General features: G+C 39.2%; 1 protein-coding gene across 1 annotated transcript in view; it reads left to right on the top strand.

Moving 5' to 3' along the window:
- Positions 1–20,574, top strand: part of LOC131688324 (rap guanine nucleotide exchange factor 4-like) — a 491,347-nt gene that overhangs the window by 356,684 nt on the left and 114,089 nt on the right. Inside the window, exon 13 of the mRNA XM_058972527.1 lies at positions 12,099–12,420. Coding sequence (XP_058828510.1) covers positions 12,099–12,420 — 322 coding nt within the window. The remainder of the gene's footprint in view (positions 1–12,098; positions 12,421–20,574) is intronic.

Here is a 20,574-nt window from a genome sequence, read left to right as displayed (position 1 = left end):
TTATTGTACTAAACTAGCAGGAATTTTATCTTTAAATTTTGTTAAATGTAATCAGAGCTTAAAAAATTGACATCCCTGCGTGAACTTAAAAGAGAACCGAAATTCAATTCCTGCCCGCCGCGATGAATGAAATGTTTAGTTCGTTTCCCTCGTCATTCATTCTCCTGACATAGCGCATTCAGGTTCGCATATGTTCGGTTTCAGAAGCAAACTGAGTTTTGTTTCTATGCTAGCTCTGAGAGGGATTATTGAGCGAAAATGCCCTATACATAGATTACGCAGCTCACTAATGCTCTAACTGTCCACATAATAACAAATGAATGCTTTGGTTGATGAAGGAATTTATATTTCCTCTGCACTCAAACATTCGATTCTGCATGAAATTTCAGTCAGTTGGAAAGTTAATGAATGACCGAGGCGTTGAATGTGAATGTCAGTTTCGATAAGCAGAAATAGTTAACTGATTTTGAAATTTTTTAAGCACTGAATGTAACATTGATGACACCACTAGAATAACTCGAAACTATAAATATGGGTGAGCTAAATAATTTTAGCATCACACTTGCTTCCGACAAATAAAAGAAAACACATCGCACTTACTTCTCCTGTGCCGAAGAGACTTTCTTTCAGATTTCCATGTTTTTAAATTATTGTAATTTATCTGATTTCTGTGAATCTTTTGCAAATTTTTTTGTCAGTGGAAGTTTTCGTGATGCGAAGATACTTGCAATTACACTTTCTAAGTCAATTCAAACAATCTGCTCAGTAATTGGTTTGTTTTTAATTAGCTCAAGTTTTTTACAATCATCATCAAGATTGGAAGAGATACATGACTTCTTGAAGAAAGCTGTAATGATTTTTGATTACAGGTTTGTTTTACCAAAATATAGGAAACAATTTCAATCAACGTTGTTCCACCTAACGTTGAATGTTGTGCGGATAACGAAGACGTAATGTGTTTTCCAAAATGCCGTTTTTTCAAACCGAATTGAGAGGATCAGAGCGAAATTCCGAAAGCACTCGTTCTGAGTGCATAGAAAAGATATAAGAGGTGCTCTTGAGGCTTCTTAGATTAGATGATACTTTTTTCCTCTTCCGTGATTTCTGACCATCTCTCATTTTAGTCCAAAACGAATAAAAACAGATCGTGAGACTGTAGGACTAATAGATTCAACCAGTCACAACATTTTAGTCGCAACAGTGTTGCGAACTCGCATGAACGGAACGAATTCCTCGCATGAAAGTGAGATTAAAATGACGCGAAAGCAAAAACTGTCGCCTCAGCTATATCGTTGTCAGTAAATTGAAATATTTTTTGCCTAGTACGCTTGAATGTGAGGTCTAGTATTTATACTAAGAGTACAGAGTGCACAGACCTAATACAGTAATTCAAATTGGGTACATTTCAAAAACCTGTCATTTAAATTTAAAATAGAGTTTCCAATATCGAGTATTACACCTGAGTTCTGTTAAACGGGACAATCACTTGCGTTCACTTTTGGAGTGTTTTAGTACACAGTCGTCCATTATACTTCTTCTACTATTTTTTCAAATAATTCATAAGCTCAATGCTTTAGCCAATCGAAACAGTGGTTATGTTATCTAGTTATATCTATTTCCAACAATAAAAATAATAAAATGAGTTTTACTGATTGTACTGGCTGGATCTCACGCAAGCTCTTAACCATTGCACGTTAACGAAGCAGGGAAATATTTTTACCTCACCAACTGAGTATAGGGTTATATCTATCTCGCTATTGAACACTTCCGTGTCATAATCGTGGTTGCTGCCTTTATGTTCGCAAACATGCTTGCTTGTTGCCTTAATGATTGTGAATTTCCTCAATGATTGTGCTGGCTGTAGATTTTGAGATATTGACGCAGCTTTTGCCGTTGTCAATATTAACTGATCATGTGCCACATATTTGGTAATTGTTTGTTTTCAGCGGTGAATAAATTGTAATGTGACGTTTTTGCACAGAACTCGAACGTACTAGTTTGCCTTTGATATGTGCAAAGAATACTATGTGTAATTGTACTATCGTATTATGTTTTGTACTGCATTTCTCCCATATGTGATATGTATCTGCAAGTAAACGGTATCCGATCTTGTAACCGAACATTGATTCTCTCAACGTCCATTTATATGAAGATCTTGATTACAGCATTGTCACAAACAACCTTTAAAATTTAATGGCTTTAAATTATTTAAAATCAATTATTTCGCCTGATCCAATTTGTTGAACGCTATGAGCGCAGAATACCTGAGGTGGTAGAACTCAATAAAGGTGGCTATCGTAAGTATAGCTTCCATTTTCACCTTCAGAAAATGTTCCTCATCACAAATACTCGGTCATATGTGAATCACCACTAATCACAGCATTTGGCCGGTCCACCACTTCTTGCTTCTGCGACTCACTCATCTCGACAGATTACTAGGGCATAGTATAGTAGAAGTTTCCTTTGTTCTTCAGACAAGGAACACAATATAAAAGTAACTTTATTTGTCGTTCGCTTCACAGCGACTGGGACAGAAGCATACACCACACTGAATTTCGTGACCATTGATTTTGGTAGTTGGAAACAGCAATCTTCTTACTTTATCTCAAAACAAACGAGCTAAAAGCTAAAGTCGCTGATAATAATGTTTTTGAAATTTATTTTCAAAGCATTTCGGGGTAAGGGGGGGGGGGTGCTTTAGCCCCCTAGCCCCTCCCCCTCTAGCTACTTGCATGTCTGCATTTATCTGATAACAGTGATCCTGACTTGTTCAACGTTTATTCCTCTGCAGTCCAAAGCACTCTGGACAAAGCCAATAGGCGCGACAACATATGAGGAAGATTGTAATCATCTACTTATTGAAGGTGATCACAATCTTCCTCATTTGCGGTGGATTTTTGATGGCGATCATAAGTGCTAACTTCATGAAAATGCAACATCGGAACAAGAGATGGCAATCACAGAAACGTTGGTCGCTTGTGGCTCTTATAAACTCTGCTCTCTTAGCAACGTGAATGGACGGATGCTCGATTTAGTTTTCGTTAACGACTGGGACGTGTTCAAACTGATTGAGCCTCCGACATCTATACTGAAGGTGAACCCTCAGCACAAACCCTTCGTTTTATGATTTAATATGCGTTCTAACGATGATACAACTAACGACAACTTCGACTTTACTCGACACAACTTCAATGAAGTCTCAGTGGCCATTGGTGCACTCAATTGGCGTTAGGTGATGGTTGGAAATGATTTAGATCAGGTAGTTGCGACATTCTATGACGACATATATGAGATTCTTCGTCGCAATGTTCCTAAAAATTGTGTCGGCAGAAAAGCAGATTATAAGTTTCCGTGGTGGAACGCCGAGCTTGATCGTCTACGCAACGTACTCCGAAAACAACGAAAGCGATATTTACGTCATAGAACCGACGACAACAAAACTATTCTTCGTCAAACTGAACTGCAATATGAAACAGCCCGGAGCAGTGCATTTGATGAATATCTGAACCAAATTCAAATGCTGCCTTCGAAATAATACCTCGACATTCTGGACGTTTATGAATAGTATAAAAATCGGTCCGGATGTATACCAGAAAATGTCTATCTTCGAGACAAAAATTCACAGTCCATAGCCGAGTAGGTGAATTTGTTTGCAGATCACTTCCGAGAATGAAAATGGAAAGAAGCGTCTATAGTTCCTATTCATAAGGCTGGAAACACGCACAATGTTCAAATCTACAGAGGAATCTCGCTACTGAACTGCCTGGCTAAAGTTCTGGAAAAGTACATCTACAACGTGATGTACACTGCTTCTTCCAACATAATTGTCGAACGTCAACACGGATTTGTTCCGCTACTTCGAACTTGATGACGTCCACGTACTAGTTTCAGCTGTCGAGAAGCGTAAACAAGGTGACGCTATATATTTTGATTTCGCAAAATCATTCCACAAGGTGCCCCAAAATAATGCTGTTTTGAAACCTCTACCTCTCACAATGATCCGCCTTCGTTAGAATTAGCACCACCCCGAGCAAACGAAAAGCCCATAATACCCCCAAAATCATGGTCCAAATTCTTCCCACTGCATGGTGTATTGAAAGTTTTTGATATGGGGTCAACCCATGGAAACCCCATCACCATGGTGTGGAAAATCCCATTTAAAAACCATATTCTATATATTTATGGGTTTTCGCGACCATTTCAGGGTGTTTTGATGGTTGTAAAATTTGGCGCAGACCATGTTCATGGTATTTTATGGGGTTGTATGCTGTTTGAACCCATGAGAATTTGCTCGGGACACGCTAAAGCGCATTCGGAACGCCAACCGACATGTCTAAAGGAAGTCACCTAGGGCCTCTAATGTTTTCCTTATTCATCAACGATCTCTGCGCCCGCGCCAAATCTAAAAAAACTACTTTAAGCTGATGACCTGAAAATTTTTCGTACATTTGCTCCTGTACTCGATTCTGTTGTGCTCTAAAACGATATAGGCAATAGAGAGGAATGGTGCTCGCTGAATGGAATGCAGATCAACATCGATAAATGTAATGTGATAAGTTTCGGAAGCTCGACAATTTGAAGGCGTTGCGAATGTATCTTTCAAGACTGTGTCTCTAGCATGGGTTTTCTAAAACAGATCACAGTCGATTTTGTGGATTTCTACGCGCTGAAATTTTTATACTGCGCATTGGTCCGACTCACCTTAGACTATGCTGTCCAAGTATGGACGTCATACAACGCCGTTCAAAATAGCCGATAGAAATCTGCCTTGGACGACCCTATCCGTCTTCCGCCGTATAATAATAGATGCATGGTGCTAGAGTTGCCAACGCTGCACAGTTTGACCAATCGCAAACGGTGGAAAAAACCTATTTGAGGCCTTACAGGCATTTTAGAGCCAGTATATCTTCGCAGGATGTTCACAATATTCTTCTATAAGTTCTTTAATAAAATATTTTTCGGTTAGACTAAAGTAGAGTATCTGAGCAAAAAAAACGTTTTCAAAATTTTTTTAGACGGTAGATGTATTCGGCTAAGTTGTAGAATATTCTGTTTTGAATAACTTTGTCTAAGATACCACAGACATCAGACATCATTTTGAGGCGAAATTGTATTTTTTTTTAAATATGGCCCAAAAATCAGTTTATCGACTTTTCCACGTTAACATGTTCTGATTAATTTAATATGTTATAAAAACTTGCAGATATCACTAAAATGCATTTTTTGTTGGAGAAACTAATAACATAACATCAATATTTTGACTTATAAAACTATCTTTCATATAATTTGCACTATTTTCATCAAAGGTTTCTGTTTTCATGGGCTCTTTCGGGCAGCCAAACTTTGGCTATTCCTATACTCTATTATTCCAAGAATAAATTTAATATTACATGGAAACAGGATGCAGAGGGACTCATTGTTTGGGTGCCTATTTATGTATGACGGTTTATAGCATAAAATGTGTTTATATTATTTTTATTTATATACACTATTAACTATTAACAAAATGTTATATTTTACGTGCACCAACAAGTATTTAGAACATATTGAGTTGGTCAATTAAGGTTACAATATGGAAAAGCTAAAAAAACAAATTTTGAGTTAAACTACCAAAGAGCCAAAGATGTCAGTTCAAAAAAAAATCTACGGTATGCATAAGGTATTTTAAACAAAAATGTTCGAAATTGTAAATTATACAACTTTGCTGAAGTTCTACTCACCCATCTAAAAAATTGAAATTGTAGAATTAAATCGTAAAAATTTTATTTTTTTATATAATATCTTAGGCCTCAAACAGGTAAGGTCCCACTTTTATGAATGTGTAGATTTAACCTTAGTGGTTGAATTAAAGTAGAATCCCCTGACTAAAAAAATCAAATTTTGTTTAAATAGTTAAGGTCTCAGCAAAGTTGTCAAATATTGTATCTGGAACAATTTTGTAGAAAATATTATATACATACTGTAGATTTATTTTCTTAGGCTGAAATCGCTGTTCTTTGGTAGTTCAACCTCAAAATTGGAATTATTTAACTCTTCCGTACTGTAATCGTAATTGATCAACTCAATGTGTTCTAGATAGTGCAAATTTATATGAAAAGTAGTTTTAGAAATCAAAATATTGATATTATATTATTAGTTCCTTAAACAAAAATATATATTTAGTGATACCTGTGAGTTTGTGAAACCTATTAAATTAATCAATTGTGGTTTTAGCATTAAAAGGCGAAAAACTGGTTTTTGGGTTATATTCACAAAAAGTATAATTTAGCCTTAAAAATGTGGTCTGATGTCTGTGGTATCTAAAACTAAGTTATTCAAAGCATACTATTGTACACCTATACCCAAGACTTCTATACTTTAAAAAAAATTATAGGGTTGTGTACAAGACACGACCGCAGTTACATTGAAAATGCAGCATTATAAACACTTAAAGGCGCAATTCAATTTTTTCCATTATATATTCGTCCTAATAAGGAAAGTTTGCTAATAACTATGTTTTGGTATACGGGACGACAATCCTTTGAAACAATTCGAACCTTGCTGGCGATTCGTTTCTGCTGCATACACACAGACGAACATTCATCTTTCACAGCTCATGCCAAATGAGCACTATGTAACACAAGGCTATCTCTTTTATTAGTTAGTTTTGGTGCAGAGGAAAGACCATCCTTTTGTGCGACAAATAAAAATAGTTTCATCATTCTTTTTGGTGTGGCTTTCGCTTAGTGGCAGGGTTACCATATTCACTTATTTTCGTTATGGTTTTGAAAAAAACATCGGGTTGGTAGATTATTATTTTGAAGAATATTTGCATATAATATGATTCACTGGTAAAGGTATAGAATTAACAAGCACAAACTTAACACAGGTTAATAAAAGTAATTTTCTAATTGAATTCTTTTTCCATTATATACTTTGTCCTAATAAGGACGGTTTGCTTACAACTATGTTTTGGGATAAGTGACAAGAATCCTATGGAACGATTTAAGCCTTGCCTGCACGGCTGATACGCACTTCATAAACCAGCAATTTGCCATCTTGCTTCTGTTCCGCCAACGTCGTTTGAAGCTGCGAACAAAATCCTTGCAGCGCACACAGGCAAACGATCCACTTCCGTAACTCGTGATCAAATGATAGATCTAACAGCTATCCTACAAGCGACAATGGCGATAATCCAACTGATTCTGCCAGCAAAGCAGGCATAGCAATGAAGGGATTAGATCAAAAACATTCGATGAAATGTGTAGGACGCTTATGAATGTCGAGATGAGGTCCGTGTTAAGGAAAATGCAAATTTGTGAAAATTGTATATGTTTTCCGTAATTATTACATATTCACGTATTTTTCAATAGTGTGCTAATAAAATACACAGATAAATTTGATAACAATTTTTTACTGGCAATTTTCAGAATCAATTGGTGTTCGAATCATGAAAATCCATCAATAATTAACAAAACGTAAGCGAAAACTTTGTCTGTTTTCTTACATTTTCCCAATGTTTTTACAATAATACGAATTTTTCAATAGTGTACAGTTGAAACACCAATTTATAGTTGCAACCAATTTTTAAGTTGGACTTCTCTGAATCTATTAGTATTTAAATGACGCAAATCCATCCAACACCTGAACGGCGATGCAGCAGACGACGAGGATGGCACGGTAACACACATGGGAGCACGCGCGGAAGACATTACACTACCGGCTCCGGATCTCCAAGAAGTCCAGGAGGAGATTAGCCGGCTCAAAAATAATAAAGCCGCTGGGGTTGACCAAATACCAAGCGAGCTACTAAAACACGGTGGCGAGCCACTGGCTAAAGCGCTGCACTGGGTGATTACCAAGATTTGGGAGGAGGAGATTTTACCGGAGGAGTGGATGGAAGGTGTCGTGTGTCCTATCTACAAAAAGGGCGACAAGCTGGATTGCTGTAATTACCGTGCAATCACCCTGCTGAACGCCGCCTACAAGGTACTCTCCCAAATACTATGTCGTCGACTATCACCAATTGCAAGAGAGTTCGTGGGGCAGTACCAGGCGGGTTTTATGAGCGAACGATCTACCACGAACCAGGTGTTCGCTCTTCGTCAAGTACTGCAGAAATGCCGCGAGTACAATGTGCCCACACATCATTTGTTCATCGACTTCAAAGCCGCATACGACACTATCGATCGAGATCAGCTATGGTAGATTATGCACGAGTACGGATTCCCGGAGAAACTGACGCGATTAGTGAAGGCGACGATGGATCGGGTGATGTGCGTAGTACGTGTCTCAGGGACGCTCTCGAGTCCCTTCGAATCACGCAGAGGGTTACGGCAAGGTGATGGTCTCTCGTGTCTGTTATTCAACATCGCGCTGGAAGGTGTAATAAGAAGAGCAGGGATCGACACGAGTGGTACGATTTTCACAAAGTCCGTTCAGCTACTTGGCTTCGCCGATGACGTTGATATTATTGCACGAAACTTTGAGAAGATGGAGGAAGCCTACATCAGACTGAAAAGAGAAGCCAAGCGCGTCGGACTTGCCATCAACACGTCGAAGACAAAGTACATGATAGGAAGAGGTTCACGAGAAGAGAATGAGAACCGCCCGCTTCGAGTTTGCATCGATGGCGACGAAATCGAGGTGGTTGAAGAGTTCGTGTACTTGGGCTCACTGGTGACCGCCGACAATGATACCAGCAGAGAGATTCGTAGACGCATCGTGGCAGGAAATCGTGCTTACTTTGGCCTCCGCAAGACACTTCGGTCGAACAGAGTTCGCCGTCGTACGAAGTTGACCATCTACAAGACGCTGATTAGACCGGTAGTTCTCTACGGGCACGAGACCTGGACCATGCTCGTGGAGGACCAACGCGCACTTGGTGTCTTCGAACGGAAAGTGCTGCGTACCATCTACGGTGGAGTGCAGATGGAAGACGGCACATGGAGACGGCGAATGAACCATGAGTTGCATCAGCTGTTGGGGGAGCCGCCCATCTGTCATACCGCGAAAATCGGACGACTACGGTGGGCCGGGCACGTAGCCAGAATGTCGGACAATAGCCCGGTGAAAACGGTTCTCAATTGCAATCCGACCGGTACAAGAAGACGTGGCGCGCAGCGAGCACGATGGATCGACCAGGTGGAAGACGATTTGCGGACCCTTCGCAGACTGCGTGGCTGGCGACGCGCGGCCATGGACCGAGTGGAATGGAGGAATCTTTTGTATACGGCACAGGCCACTTCGGCCTTAATCTGTTAATAAAGAAATAAAAAAATCCATCGACAATTTACAGCGCTACAGTCGTTTAAAATTATGCCACATTTTCGTGACGCAGTTCGAAATCAGATTTTAGTTTTACACCTAGCCCCAGCCCCCTATAGTAGAGTAAAGCATTTTCAATGCTAAAATTGATTTTTTTTGCTCGGGTACTCTACTTTATTTTTTTAGTGTTCGAATCTAATTGTTATACAGTCACGATCATGACGAGATACCCGAGAATATAACGATCACCGATCGGTCGAAAATGAGAATAAAGCAGTTGTAGTCTAACCACTAAGTGAAGTGCACGTTATTTAGTTACCTCCCGAAATCACCAAACTCAATAATTCTAACCGAAAAAATATTTTATTTAAATAGTGGCACAATAATATTACGAATATATCTTACGAAGAAATGCTGGCTCTAAAATGACATCTAACACCTCAAATATATCATATAGAAAGGTTGTGCAATTGCTCCATAAACCGATTTTCTAACCGAGGACCGAAGGGCCGAGTGTCATTTTCCATTCGACTCAGTTCGTCGAGATCGCAAAATGTCTGTGTATGTGCGAATTTATTAACAAAATGTCCACATCGGTTTCTCAGATGTGGCTGAACCAATTCTTCAAACTAAGATTCAAATGAAAAGTATGATATTCTCATAGGTTGCTATAGAATTTCATTTTGATCCGACATCTGGTTCCGGAGTTACCAGTTAAAGAGCATGGTTACAAAAAAATTGTTATGATTTGTTCACATCAGTTTCTCGCAGTTTTCTGAACCGATTTTGACAAACTTGGTTTTAAATCAAAGGTACAACGTTTCCATCGGCTGCTATTGAATTTTGTGTGGATCCGAGCTCTGGTTTCTGGAATATGGGGTGATGAGTACGATCACGCAGCAAATCCCGATTGTAACGAATTCTGCGATGAATGTAAAAAGGTGAAAATTTTTCAAAATGTTACCACAACTGTTTGGATTTGTAGATCTAGGTCACTAACAATCATTCAAAGCCTCTTTGGCTACATTGGCCACCATCGACGGATCCAAGGCGGCGGAAGTATTCAAATTCTGAATGTATCGGGTATATCGGTTTCTCGGAAATGGCTAGACCGATTTGATCAGTCTCAAATGAAAGGTGTTGCGTTCCCGGAAAATGATATTAAATTCTATCTCGATCTGGCTTCCGGCTCCGGAGTTACGGGTTGCGGTCACATAAAAAATTCCGATTCAAAGAGATACCGCGATGAATGCAAAAAGGTAAAATTTTTGCTAAAATGGGTCCCAAATTACTTGCATTTGCAATTCTAGGTTGCAGATGGCCAATCGATGTCTCGTTGACCGTATTGACCATGCTTCAGTTTATGACTTCAAAACAAACTATTTGTTTACAGTCTTGGCTGGATCGATAACTGAGCTGTATAGACTATTCACTATGGGAAAAGCTCATTACGTAATTCAAACCCATACTCGTGAACAGATTAAATGTGTACCATGGCACAGCACGTATGAGATTGAATTGTTTGCAGACAAAACAGTGTCACGGTGTGTGTGTGATGCTGATGATAGAAAATCGTACAAACACAAATGAGACATATTTGTTTGGAATACACCTTGTCGGGCAAAAGTAACGCAATCAAAAAAGGACTATCACTTTTACAAGCGAATTTATAATACTGTACCGAGTATTCTCATTCAATTTGTTTCAATACTGATTAAGTTGTATTGGTATAATACCGAAGCTATATTTGGCCTACAATGAAAAGAAGGCATGATTCTAATTCGTAATATGCACGAAAAGATGCTTTGCATTATTCACACTGGGAAAATGGTTTGAGTGTAGGAATGATTCATCATATATACGAAAAATTCGTTTGTTGTACACACCTAGAAAAAATAGTGTAAATTAACGTCTCCTGACCCTGACATATATGAACATCAAAAATGACTTAGTTTTACGTTTGATTTTAATTTTACATGACGTAGAATTTCGTAAATCATGTAATTTTACTCCTCATACAGCGTTTGTTCTGAGTGGTAGGAAGTGTAATTTTATGTCATTGAGCATGTAAAGTATATGTTTCATGTAAAATTGAACGGAACACGGTAATGTTCCGTCATTTCGTAAATTACGGTTTGTTGAATTGTGTCATGTTTGCAATTACGTCAACGATAAAATTCAGATTTTTTTGGCGTATGAAAATTTTCTGTACGAAAGCTTTTCGTAGCAGATTTACGAATATATTCTTTCGGTCTAGAGTCGGTTCCTCGTTTGTTCGATTTACCACTACTCTGGTAAAATGTAACCGCTTGATGCCCACCTTCTATCTTGCTACGGAACTCTGGAAAGCCGAGCGACTTATAGTTCCATGTTACTCAACGTACTGTTTTTTTGTCGCTTGGGTCTTTGTCGATTGCTCCGATCCTTTTTCTCAGGAAACCTATGGCCACCAAGCGTAAAATTCTAGGTTATTATCACCATTGGCAATATGTTAGCTGTTTATAGTCCAACTTTGAAAAAGATAAGAGTCAAAGCAAAGGGCATTCTGGCGCATACAACTGCATGCAAGGAGGCTACTTGCGTTTTTTTACATTTCCAGAGTGCTTACAGTTTTTGTAAGAAATTCTTGCATTAATGTAAATGTTCTTGCAGTGTTAATTTGGGTGTAAGTTTACCATCATTTACATTCTAACCATTTTTTTCGTACACAAACACCAAATGAATATTGCTTTTTTCATCCTGTTCTGTTTAGAGGATTGTACCTATAGTATATATTGCATTTTTTTTAAAAAATCTGACCACCACTGATGTCACATTTTCTAACCATCTTTTCCTTTTCAACCAAACCGCAGATACACTGTGATGTCCGGCACACCGCAAAAAATGCTGGAACACCTGCTGGAGACAAGACTGGGCGGTCAGGTGGGACCAAACGATCCGTTTTTGGACGACTTTCTCCTGACCCACATCGTGTTCATGCCGACGCCGATCCTGATCGACGAGCTGGCCAGCCACTATCATGCCGATGCCGAGGTTGACCTGCGAACGTCCAGCGAGGAAGACCGAGAGTACTTTATGACCTGCAAACGGCGTGTGGTTCAGTTCATCCAGCGCTGGGTGCTAGCGGTGCGGCATGCCGTCTTCGAGGACCCCCTGGCAGTGGATTTCATTGAGGTGAGTGTACAGGTCGATAATGATATCCCCCGGGAACCGTTGACCGTGGCAAAATTTTGTGCAGCAATTTGTCACGTTTTAACAACATCAGCGTGACCTTTCTCATCATTCCGAATCAACCGACTGCTCTGTGACACCGGTAAGGGAGCAGACATTATCTACTCAAGCATGTACTGGCATACATGTGTGTGTATCTTATTCCTTGAGTCGGTATCATATCGAGAGGATAAAGCAAGCTGTCACAGAAAAGACATCCATACGTGATTAAAACCTTCCCCTCTTGTTGTAAGGCAAGGATGGCTCCCGATCTATGATTGCCCTCCGATGCGACGACACACGATGAGCAAGTCATCAAAAATGGAACCATGGCTTAGTCTCTTCAAACGCGATGCGATGGTAGGAGGAGAAGGGTCTCCGTTCTCCCAGGGATATGTTTATCACCAAGTTGATCCTTATCGATGAAAATATAATCCACGGCACAGCTCACAGTAGCTGGTTGGCTGACTGGCAGAAGAAGCGCACAAGTGGAAAATTGTTGGAAAAGTGTCACACTTGGCTAGACGAGGGATGAACAGTTTGTCTCGTCCTTTACGGCCTGTAAGAGAGCGGTGATGCATGGTAGAAGTTAGCAGTGTTGTGATGGGGTTTTTTCTGCTTCAAGTATCCCGTTGGACCATTTTCAGTGATCTGTAATTGATCGCTTTATAGGAATTCAGAAACTAGTAGTTGCCCTACATTGTTATGTTTTTTGAATGAACAGGTAATGTCTCGGTTATTCTTGGAAAATTGTTTTAATAGTGAAAATGTGTCCAGTAAAATTACGAAAAACTTATGAGGAGAGACACATTGTATTTGACGATTTTTGGTCTATTTGTGAAAACACTTTCAGCAAAAAAAAACGCTTGATGTGGCTATTTTGGGCCAGCAATACGGATCAGATCAACCACAGCAAAAAATTAGAAAGACAAAGGAAGCAAAGTTCCACTCACATAAAACAGAAAAAGGTTTCACGTGTAAATCATGTTTGAATAGGTAGCGTAGAGAGTGATTTGAGTAAGTGTAACACACGATGAGATAAGAAAGACTAAGCGCTTTCGGCTCGAACGGCTGTACCAAAAATATTTTGGCGTCAAATACAATGTCAATGATTGTACTAGTTCTACTGGCGGAAGTAGGTTTAAAGTCTATCGAAGTAGAAGCTCGGTTCCCGTAATAAAATATATAGTACATAATCTTTGGTTCAATCACATCTGATCTCAGGAACGTGAGCAAACAATCATTTCCTTTTCCGATAGGCGAAATAATTACCCAAAAGCAATCAGTTGATAAAATACAGCTTCCTCCCAATAAACTAACGCAATTGAAAAGAAAACTCATTTCCATATTCGCACCCATTTCGGCAGCGAACCCCAGCTCTACTTAGTGGGCGCGGAAATTATCTCATCCCCGGGGTTGAACTAGCTTCCATTCCCGGCATCGCAGCAATGCGCGTCGCCATTTCATAGCTATAGGTACGAGTACATAGAGCGAGCGCGAGAATTCAGCTGGGAAATTAAACTCGATTGTGCCATCCATCCAACCGTGTTGGTTCGAATTCAGGACACAGATGTTTACGAACTAAATCTCGGCGAACTGTTTGAATTTGACGTGGAATGCAATCTGATTCAGGTAGAGCGCGAACGAATTTATAACTCCACCGGGATCGGAGGAAGTTGTTTCCTCTCTGTTCTCGGAGCTTGATTCGGTGCGGTACAGGTCTGAGAACCGCGCGGCGGCGGAATGAAAGCGAGTTATAGTGTCGTGTGTCACCGATCGTTGAATGACACAAGTGTTGCCATTGACATGATGTTTATTATTATTAGGGCATAACTGCACCACTGCATACGCTGTAGAGTGGTTCAACATAATTTATTTGAGGGGTATATACCTATATTTTTTTAATTGACACATTTTACATTGCTATATTTGAAAGTATAACTCGATTAGATTTTTTTTTGTTGTGTTCATGATGATCCGAGGAATAGATCAGTCACCGCGTTTTAAAGTGTGCCTCATCTACCAAGAGTATTAGAAACTTGAACCACCTTCTCATATAGAAATGTTATGATACAAAGGAAAAAAATAGAAATGTTATGCAATCGCTCCAAACATTGAATTTTTGACCGAGCCCCGTAGGGCCAAGTCAGACGCCAAAAAATATAAATTTTATCGTTGACGTAATTTCAAACATGACACAATTTAACAAACCATCATCAACATTTATCGATGTTATTAACGTAAACATTGTATAGAAGAGGGTTTAGATATTGGCCCTGGGGTAGACCCATGTAGCTGAATCTCAACTTTGACGAATCACCATGCGGGCAGTACATGTGCTTTTCCGACAACAAATTCAGCAAATATTGTTCAAAGTTGTTGAAAGACCATAATGATGCAACTTCTTAGAAATACTGTTGATAGAAACTAAATCAAAAGCCAGCTTAATATCCAATAAAACTGATGCCATTTACTCTTTACGAGCATAGTTTATTTGAATTTCTGTTGTCAACAATGTAAGGCTGTCGTTCGTCCCATTACCTTTGCCGAAGCCAAACTGTTTATCTGACAGTAAGCCATTTGCTTCGACCCAATTGTCGATGCGGAATAGATCATTTTCTCGAACAACCTCCGGATGAAGGATAGCATTGCAATCGGTCGATACGAATTGTGGTGGGAGGTTGGTTTTCCTGATTATGGATGGCGATGACCTTCACTTGCCTCCAGTCATGAAGGACAATGTAAATAATAAATTCAACAAGCATCTCTTGGTAGAGTCTGGCAGATTCTTCAACAAATTGAATTTGATTCAGTCCGGCCTTAAGGCTTTATTGTTACATGAGAAGCAAGAACTCCACCATTGAGAAAACCTTCCTGGCGAATATAAATATCCAACGTACTGTTTTGGTTACGCATATGCCGGGCTGTGCCCCAAAGAGTGCTCATCGATATTTCTCTCGTTAGTCCATCAACGAACCGGCGCCAGTAACTCCGTTTCTTAGCTTTCATCAAACTCTTCATTCGCGTGTCTAACGTCGCGCACTGTTGTTAACTAACGGGTTACCTGTCGTCTCGGAAGGTTTTGTACGCGGCGGCCTTCTCCACGTACACATCTGAGTACTCTTTGTCCCACCATGGGATTGAAGGTCGTCCGCGAGAGTTTGCATCTGGTACACGTTTAGCCTGAGCTTGAATCGCGGTATCGAGAATCAAGCCAGCCAGGAACCCGTACCCTTCCTCCGGAGGAAGCTCTTGTGTCGATTCTACTTTTCCGGATATCGCGGACGCGTAGCTCTTCCAATCAATATTTCGTGTGAGGTCATACGAAACATTGATTGTATTCGGTGGCCCTGAACCGTTAGCAACCCAAGTAGCACGCTTTGTTACTGTATAGTATTTGTAACTCTCTTGGTAACAACTATGTTATGGAAAAAGCGCACTTTGTTTGTATATTGTGCAACATGTTCCGAATTACAGAAAAATAATGAAAACAATAGCTGTGCCATTTGTCGAGCACTCGGTAGCTGGACAGTTCTATTTTAGGCTGGAATGGCAAACAAAGAGGCATTTGCAACTTGTTAGACTGTTTGTGCAAGTTAGCAAAGTTTCTGATTAGTTTCACAACTGTTATTGATGTTTGCATAATTAACACTATTGGCCAGTTCTATAGTTACATAGTTACACAATCAGTTTAGAAACCCGTGGAAATTATTTTAAAATATATCCAGCAATAAAAAATCTTGTGTAGCAGTTGTGCAACATTTAAAACTTTCAACAAGTTGCAATTGCTACTTGGGAATATTCATTACGATTGGCAGATGATCGCTGCATTGGGGAACCGAGACCACCTTTCACATGCAATCTAACCGCAGCGATGTCGACAGGTCTAAAGCGTTCGGACGCGCTGGAGGGGCAGGAATCCGTGTCATTTCACCCGTGTTCAAAATAGTCATATTGAAGTTGTCGCAAAGCTCATGAATTGAGCACAGTGTCTATGGTAGAACAATATTTAGACAAAAAAAAATCAGTATCGCTGAAGTACTCACTAATCGAAAGTTTAGATAATTCTCTTTCATCTGAAACTAAATTTGAAATGAAACCCCGAGCAAAAATATATTTCGAAGAAAAATAAATTACCAACGCGAAACTGACTAAATGATGACTTCGAAGGTTTCCATTAACGTTACTAGTCCATTACTTTGACAGTGTATGTTTACTGATTATACCTCCTAAAAGGGAGATATCTGTTTTGAACTACAAATTGAGAAATTACCTAAAAAAATGATCATCAAAAAGTTAAAAAAAATAAATGTTCTAGATCCTCCGATAGAACATTTCAAAGTTATGCTCAAATGAAAGAGGAGCATCTAAGCTTTCGATTGATGAGTACACTCAGGCAAAAAATACAGCGAATTTCATAGGAATATCGTATAAGTTTTAGCCACAAGTAGCACGTATGTAAATCATAAGATTATCTTATGAAACGGCATTTATTTTGTTAAATCGGTTTGCTATGATTTCATGTTCCATAAGGTATCTTTGAATTATCATACGACAATATTATACATTTCACTTATGTTTATGAGAATCATAAGATGCTCGTATGAAATTAATACGACTGGCATATGCAATAACTTATAAAATGTTAAGGTAATCATAAAAGTCGTATGTTTTTCATATTAATCTTATGAAAACATAGTTTTGTTATTTTTCTATTCATCATAAGATAAATCTTATGAATTTCGCTATGCGTTTTGTCTTAGTGTAGTTAACCCAAGCAACATATGTAACAAGCTTAGGAAAAAAAATCAAGCTATTTGGTTGAACATCAGTTGTAGGAAAGTGTCAATGTATTTTTTCAGTCCATTAATTGTTATTAATAGACCACAAACAAGTTATTTGCTGCTAATCGAACCGTAAAACGCGGTTCTGTTGACTAAAAGAATTATTTTCCATTTAACAACACCGACTATAAACGATGCTTAGTAGGTGGAGCCTATTATGTTTGACAACTGTTAGTTGAAAGTAACTGAATGCTATAGTGGATAGCAGCTGTCAGTGTTTGTTTGCAATAAGTATCATATAAAGAACAAAACACTTGGAAACTCGTCAAATACTTGCCGACACTTTTAAAAAAAAAATTCGAACAACGAGACGGCGTTATCGATGCATCTGTATTCGTTGTTTTTCATCTGTCAACGAATCAGCCACAACGAGAAGGCGGCCATGATGCTTTCATAATTTTTTGCGCCACATTCGAATTGCATATTGGTAGGCGCAATCGAAAACTGAGTCATTTACCTGACCGCTATATCTTATTGTTATATTTTCATCCATTCCTGATTTTATTTGAGGGCGCATTGAAAATATAAACGTAAAATTGAAAAATTTACAGTAAATCTAGATGCGCCGGTGAAATTTAAGTATAGAAGAGTAAAATATTTGCTTTCAAATATTCCAAATTATCTTGCAAAAACCTGTTTTAATCCACCTAGCGGTGCAATTGTGCCTTTCTCATTTCTCTAAACTATGGTGGGAAGGTTTTTATGTTCAACATAATCGTGGAAATGTCCATTACATTCTTAGTACACTTTGCACTTCTACACAATCAATGGCATGCCAGCCACGAACTTGATGAGCTACGTGTCGACGGTGAAACACTTGAAACAAAAAAATATCATACTCCATTAGCCTAATCAGCATTAGATCAATGTTATCTGCTTGCTAACTCATTTTGTCATGCGGGGCTAGGTATGTGAAGAGGGCGAAAGTCCCATGAACGAACGACTTCCCCGCCTTAAATTGGTATGCTTTGTGATATAGTGGTGGTTTAAAGATGATGGGGTTGAAAGGGAGGGGTATGAGAGCTGGATGGGGTGGTGGTCTGAGGGGTGATTTAAGGAGATTTTTAAAGGAGGGGCGCGAACAGTAGAGGGGGGGTGTAACCCCTCTCCGTAAACCATCAACTACGCCCCTGTTAAAATCCAGAAACCCTAAACGAGTCGAAAAAAAAATTTGGCCGGGATTAGGTTGACGTTTTTCAGAGTGATTGCATAACCTTTCTATATGAGAAAGGCAAAAATGTGCCAAAATCCAAAAAAGTGAATCGTAGTCAAATTTTTTTTTCGAGTTTGCATCAAATCTCGACGTTTCATGCACCTTGAACACATTTAGCATCAAAAATAAAAATTCTATTTTTAATTTTTCCTATAGTTTATATGAGAAATTTCTGTGTGGCCGCACTCTGAAACCCGTAATTCCGGAACCAGAATTCCGATCGATCCAAAATTCAATAGCAGCCGATGGGAAGGTTGCACCTTTCATTTGAGACTAAGTTTGGGCAAATCGGTCCAGCCATCTCTGAGAAAAATGAGTGACATTATTTGACACATACGCACATACATACATACACACACATACACACACACATAAACACACACATACACACACATACATACATACACACATATACAGACTTTTTCCGATCTCGACGAACTGAGTCGAATGGGATATGACACTCGGCCCTCCGGGCCGGGATTAGGTTGACGTTTTTCAGAGTGATTGCTTAACCTTTCTATATGAGAAAGGCAAAAACAAATCGCATTATTTCAACACCGAAAATTTTCCAAACATAATTGAACTCGATTTGACACTAAGTGGCAAAATTGATTTGCAATACAGCGTACGTTATCATGACAAGTTACAAATAGACTCCGCCTTGGGCTTTTTTGGTGATGAAACAGTTGAGATCATGTTCACCTCGGCTAGATTATTACACGTGATTTGGTATCATTATTAGTTATTAATATTCTTTTACTACAAAATATGTTGCTTGGGAAGCGATACTGATTTTTTTTGTCTAAATATTTTCTACGAGAGACACCGTGTGAGGTAGATCGATTATCGTCATAAAGGCAACCCCATTCCGTACCGTGGGAGTTGAAGTCACCTAAAACTAGTCTCGGTGCGGGGAGGAGTTCCACAAAGCCGTTGGTAGCTAACTGAGGCTCTAGGTGGGGGGAGGGGTGTAGGTGGAAGCAATGGAAAGGTCTTTACCTTGAATTCTGGTTTGGCAAGCGACAACTTCAATGCCTGGTGTCGAGGGGAGGTCGATTCGATTGAAAGAATAGCACTTTTGACGTAGGACTACGTCTTTGTTTTCGATATGGGGGTGCACTTTGCAAATTCCACAAAAATGGTATGTAACGAAAAGTGGTCCAATTTTAAACGCATATAATTCAGCCATCTCATGATAAATTTTCAAATTTTTTGCACATATCGCCCCGAAATACTTCTAAGAATAGATTCCAAAAGATAAACCGAAAGATTTTTGATATCAAGGCATTAAAAATTGAAACAATGTGCAACCTAGTCAAAATATCGCGTATTTACACACAGAAGATAGCGCTTCCCAAGTCCGGCACGACAGATTTGTATACCTAACGCGCTATGCTTCTATGAATGACGTCATCATCGACTATTTACAGAACGGTTTGGCCGGACAAGCTCAGTTGTCTGTTGAACGACAGGCGGAGCAGATCACTGCGCTGCATGTTTTTTGACAGCCAGTGTGGCTGAGTTAGAAGTCCGTTACACTGGCTGTGGAGGTACGCAACCCAGTGCCGTCCAACACTCGGATGAGCTTGTCCGTTCAAACAATATGCTTTCTTTTGTGCTGTGCTCGTTTCCAGCGCACTTTTATGTACCATCTCGAACACAAGTGTTCGTACACAAAATCGCTTGTACATTCGAGCTCCATTTGCAAACACGGTTAACATAGTGTCGTGGTAATAGTTGTCTCTTTCGATGTACTCATCATCATCAGCGTTGACTCATTTTGCGTTGTAAGCTTGGGTTCAATGTTTGAGGCGAATGTGTAGGTAGGTATACCTAGTTTGCTAGCAGGGTTACCATATTCACAGATTTTTCTATAATGTCACAGATTTTTTTTCACAATTTTTGATCACAGATTCGTTTTCACAGATGGCTGATTTTTGATGAAAATTTCACAGATTTTCACAGATTTTTGGAAATATTGTGATTTTTCACAGATTTTTCGGAAATTTATCACAGATTTTCATAGATTTTTTCCTGCTTCAGTTATCACAGATGGTAAAA

The sequence above is a fragment of the Topomyia yanbarensis genome, chromosome 3, assembly GCF_030247195.1.
Source record: "Topomyia yanbarensis strain Yona2022 chromosome 3, ASM3024719v1, whole genome shotgun sequence".
In the NCBI taxonomy this organism is placed as follows: domain Eukaryota; kingdom Metazoa; phylum Arthropoda; class Insecta; order Diptera; family Culicidae; genus Topomyia; species Topomyia yanbarensis.
This window is presented reverse-complemented; position numbering and strand designations above follow the sequence as displayed.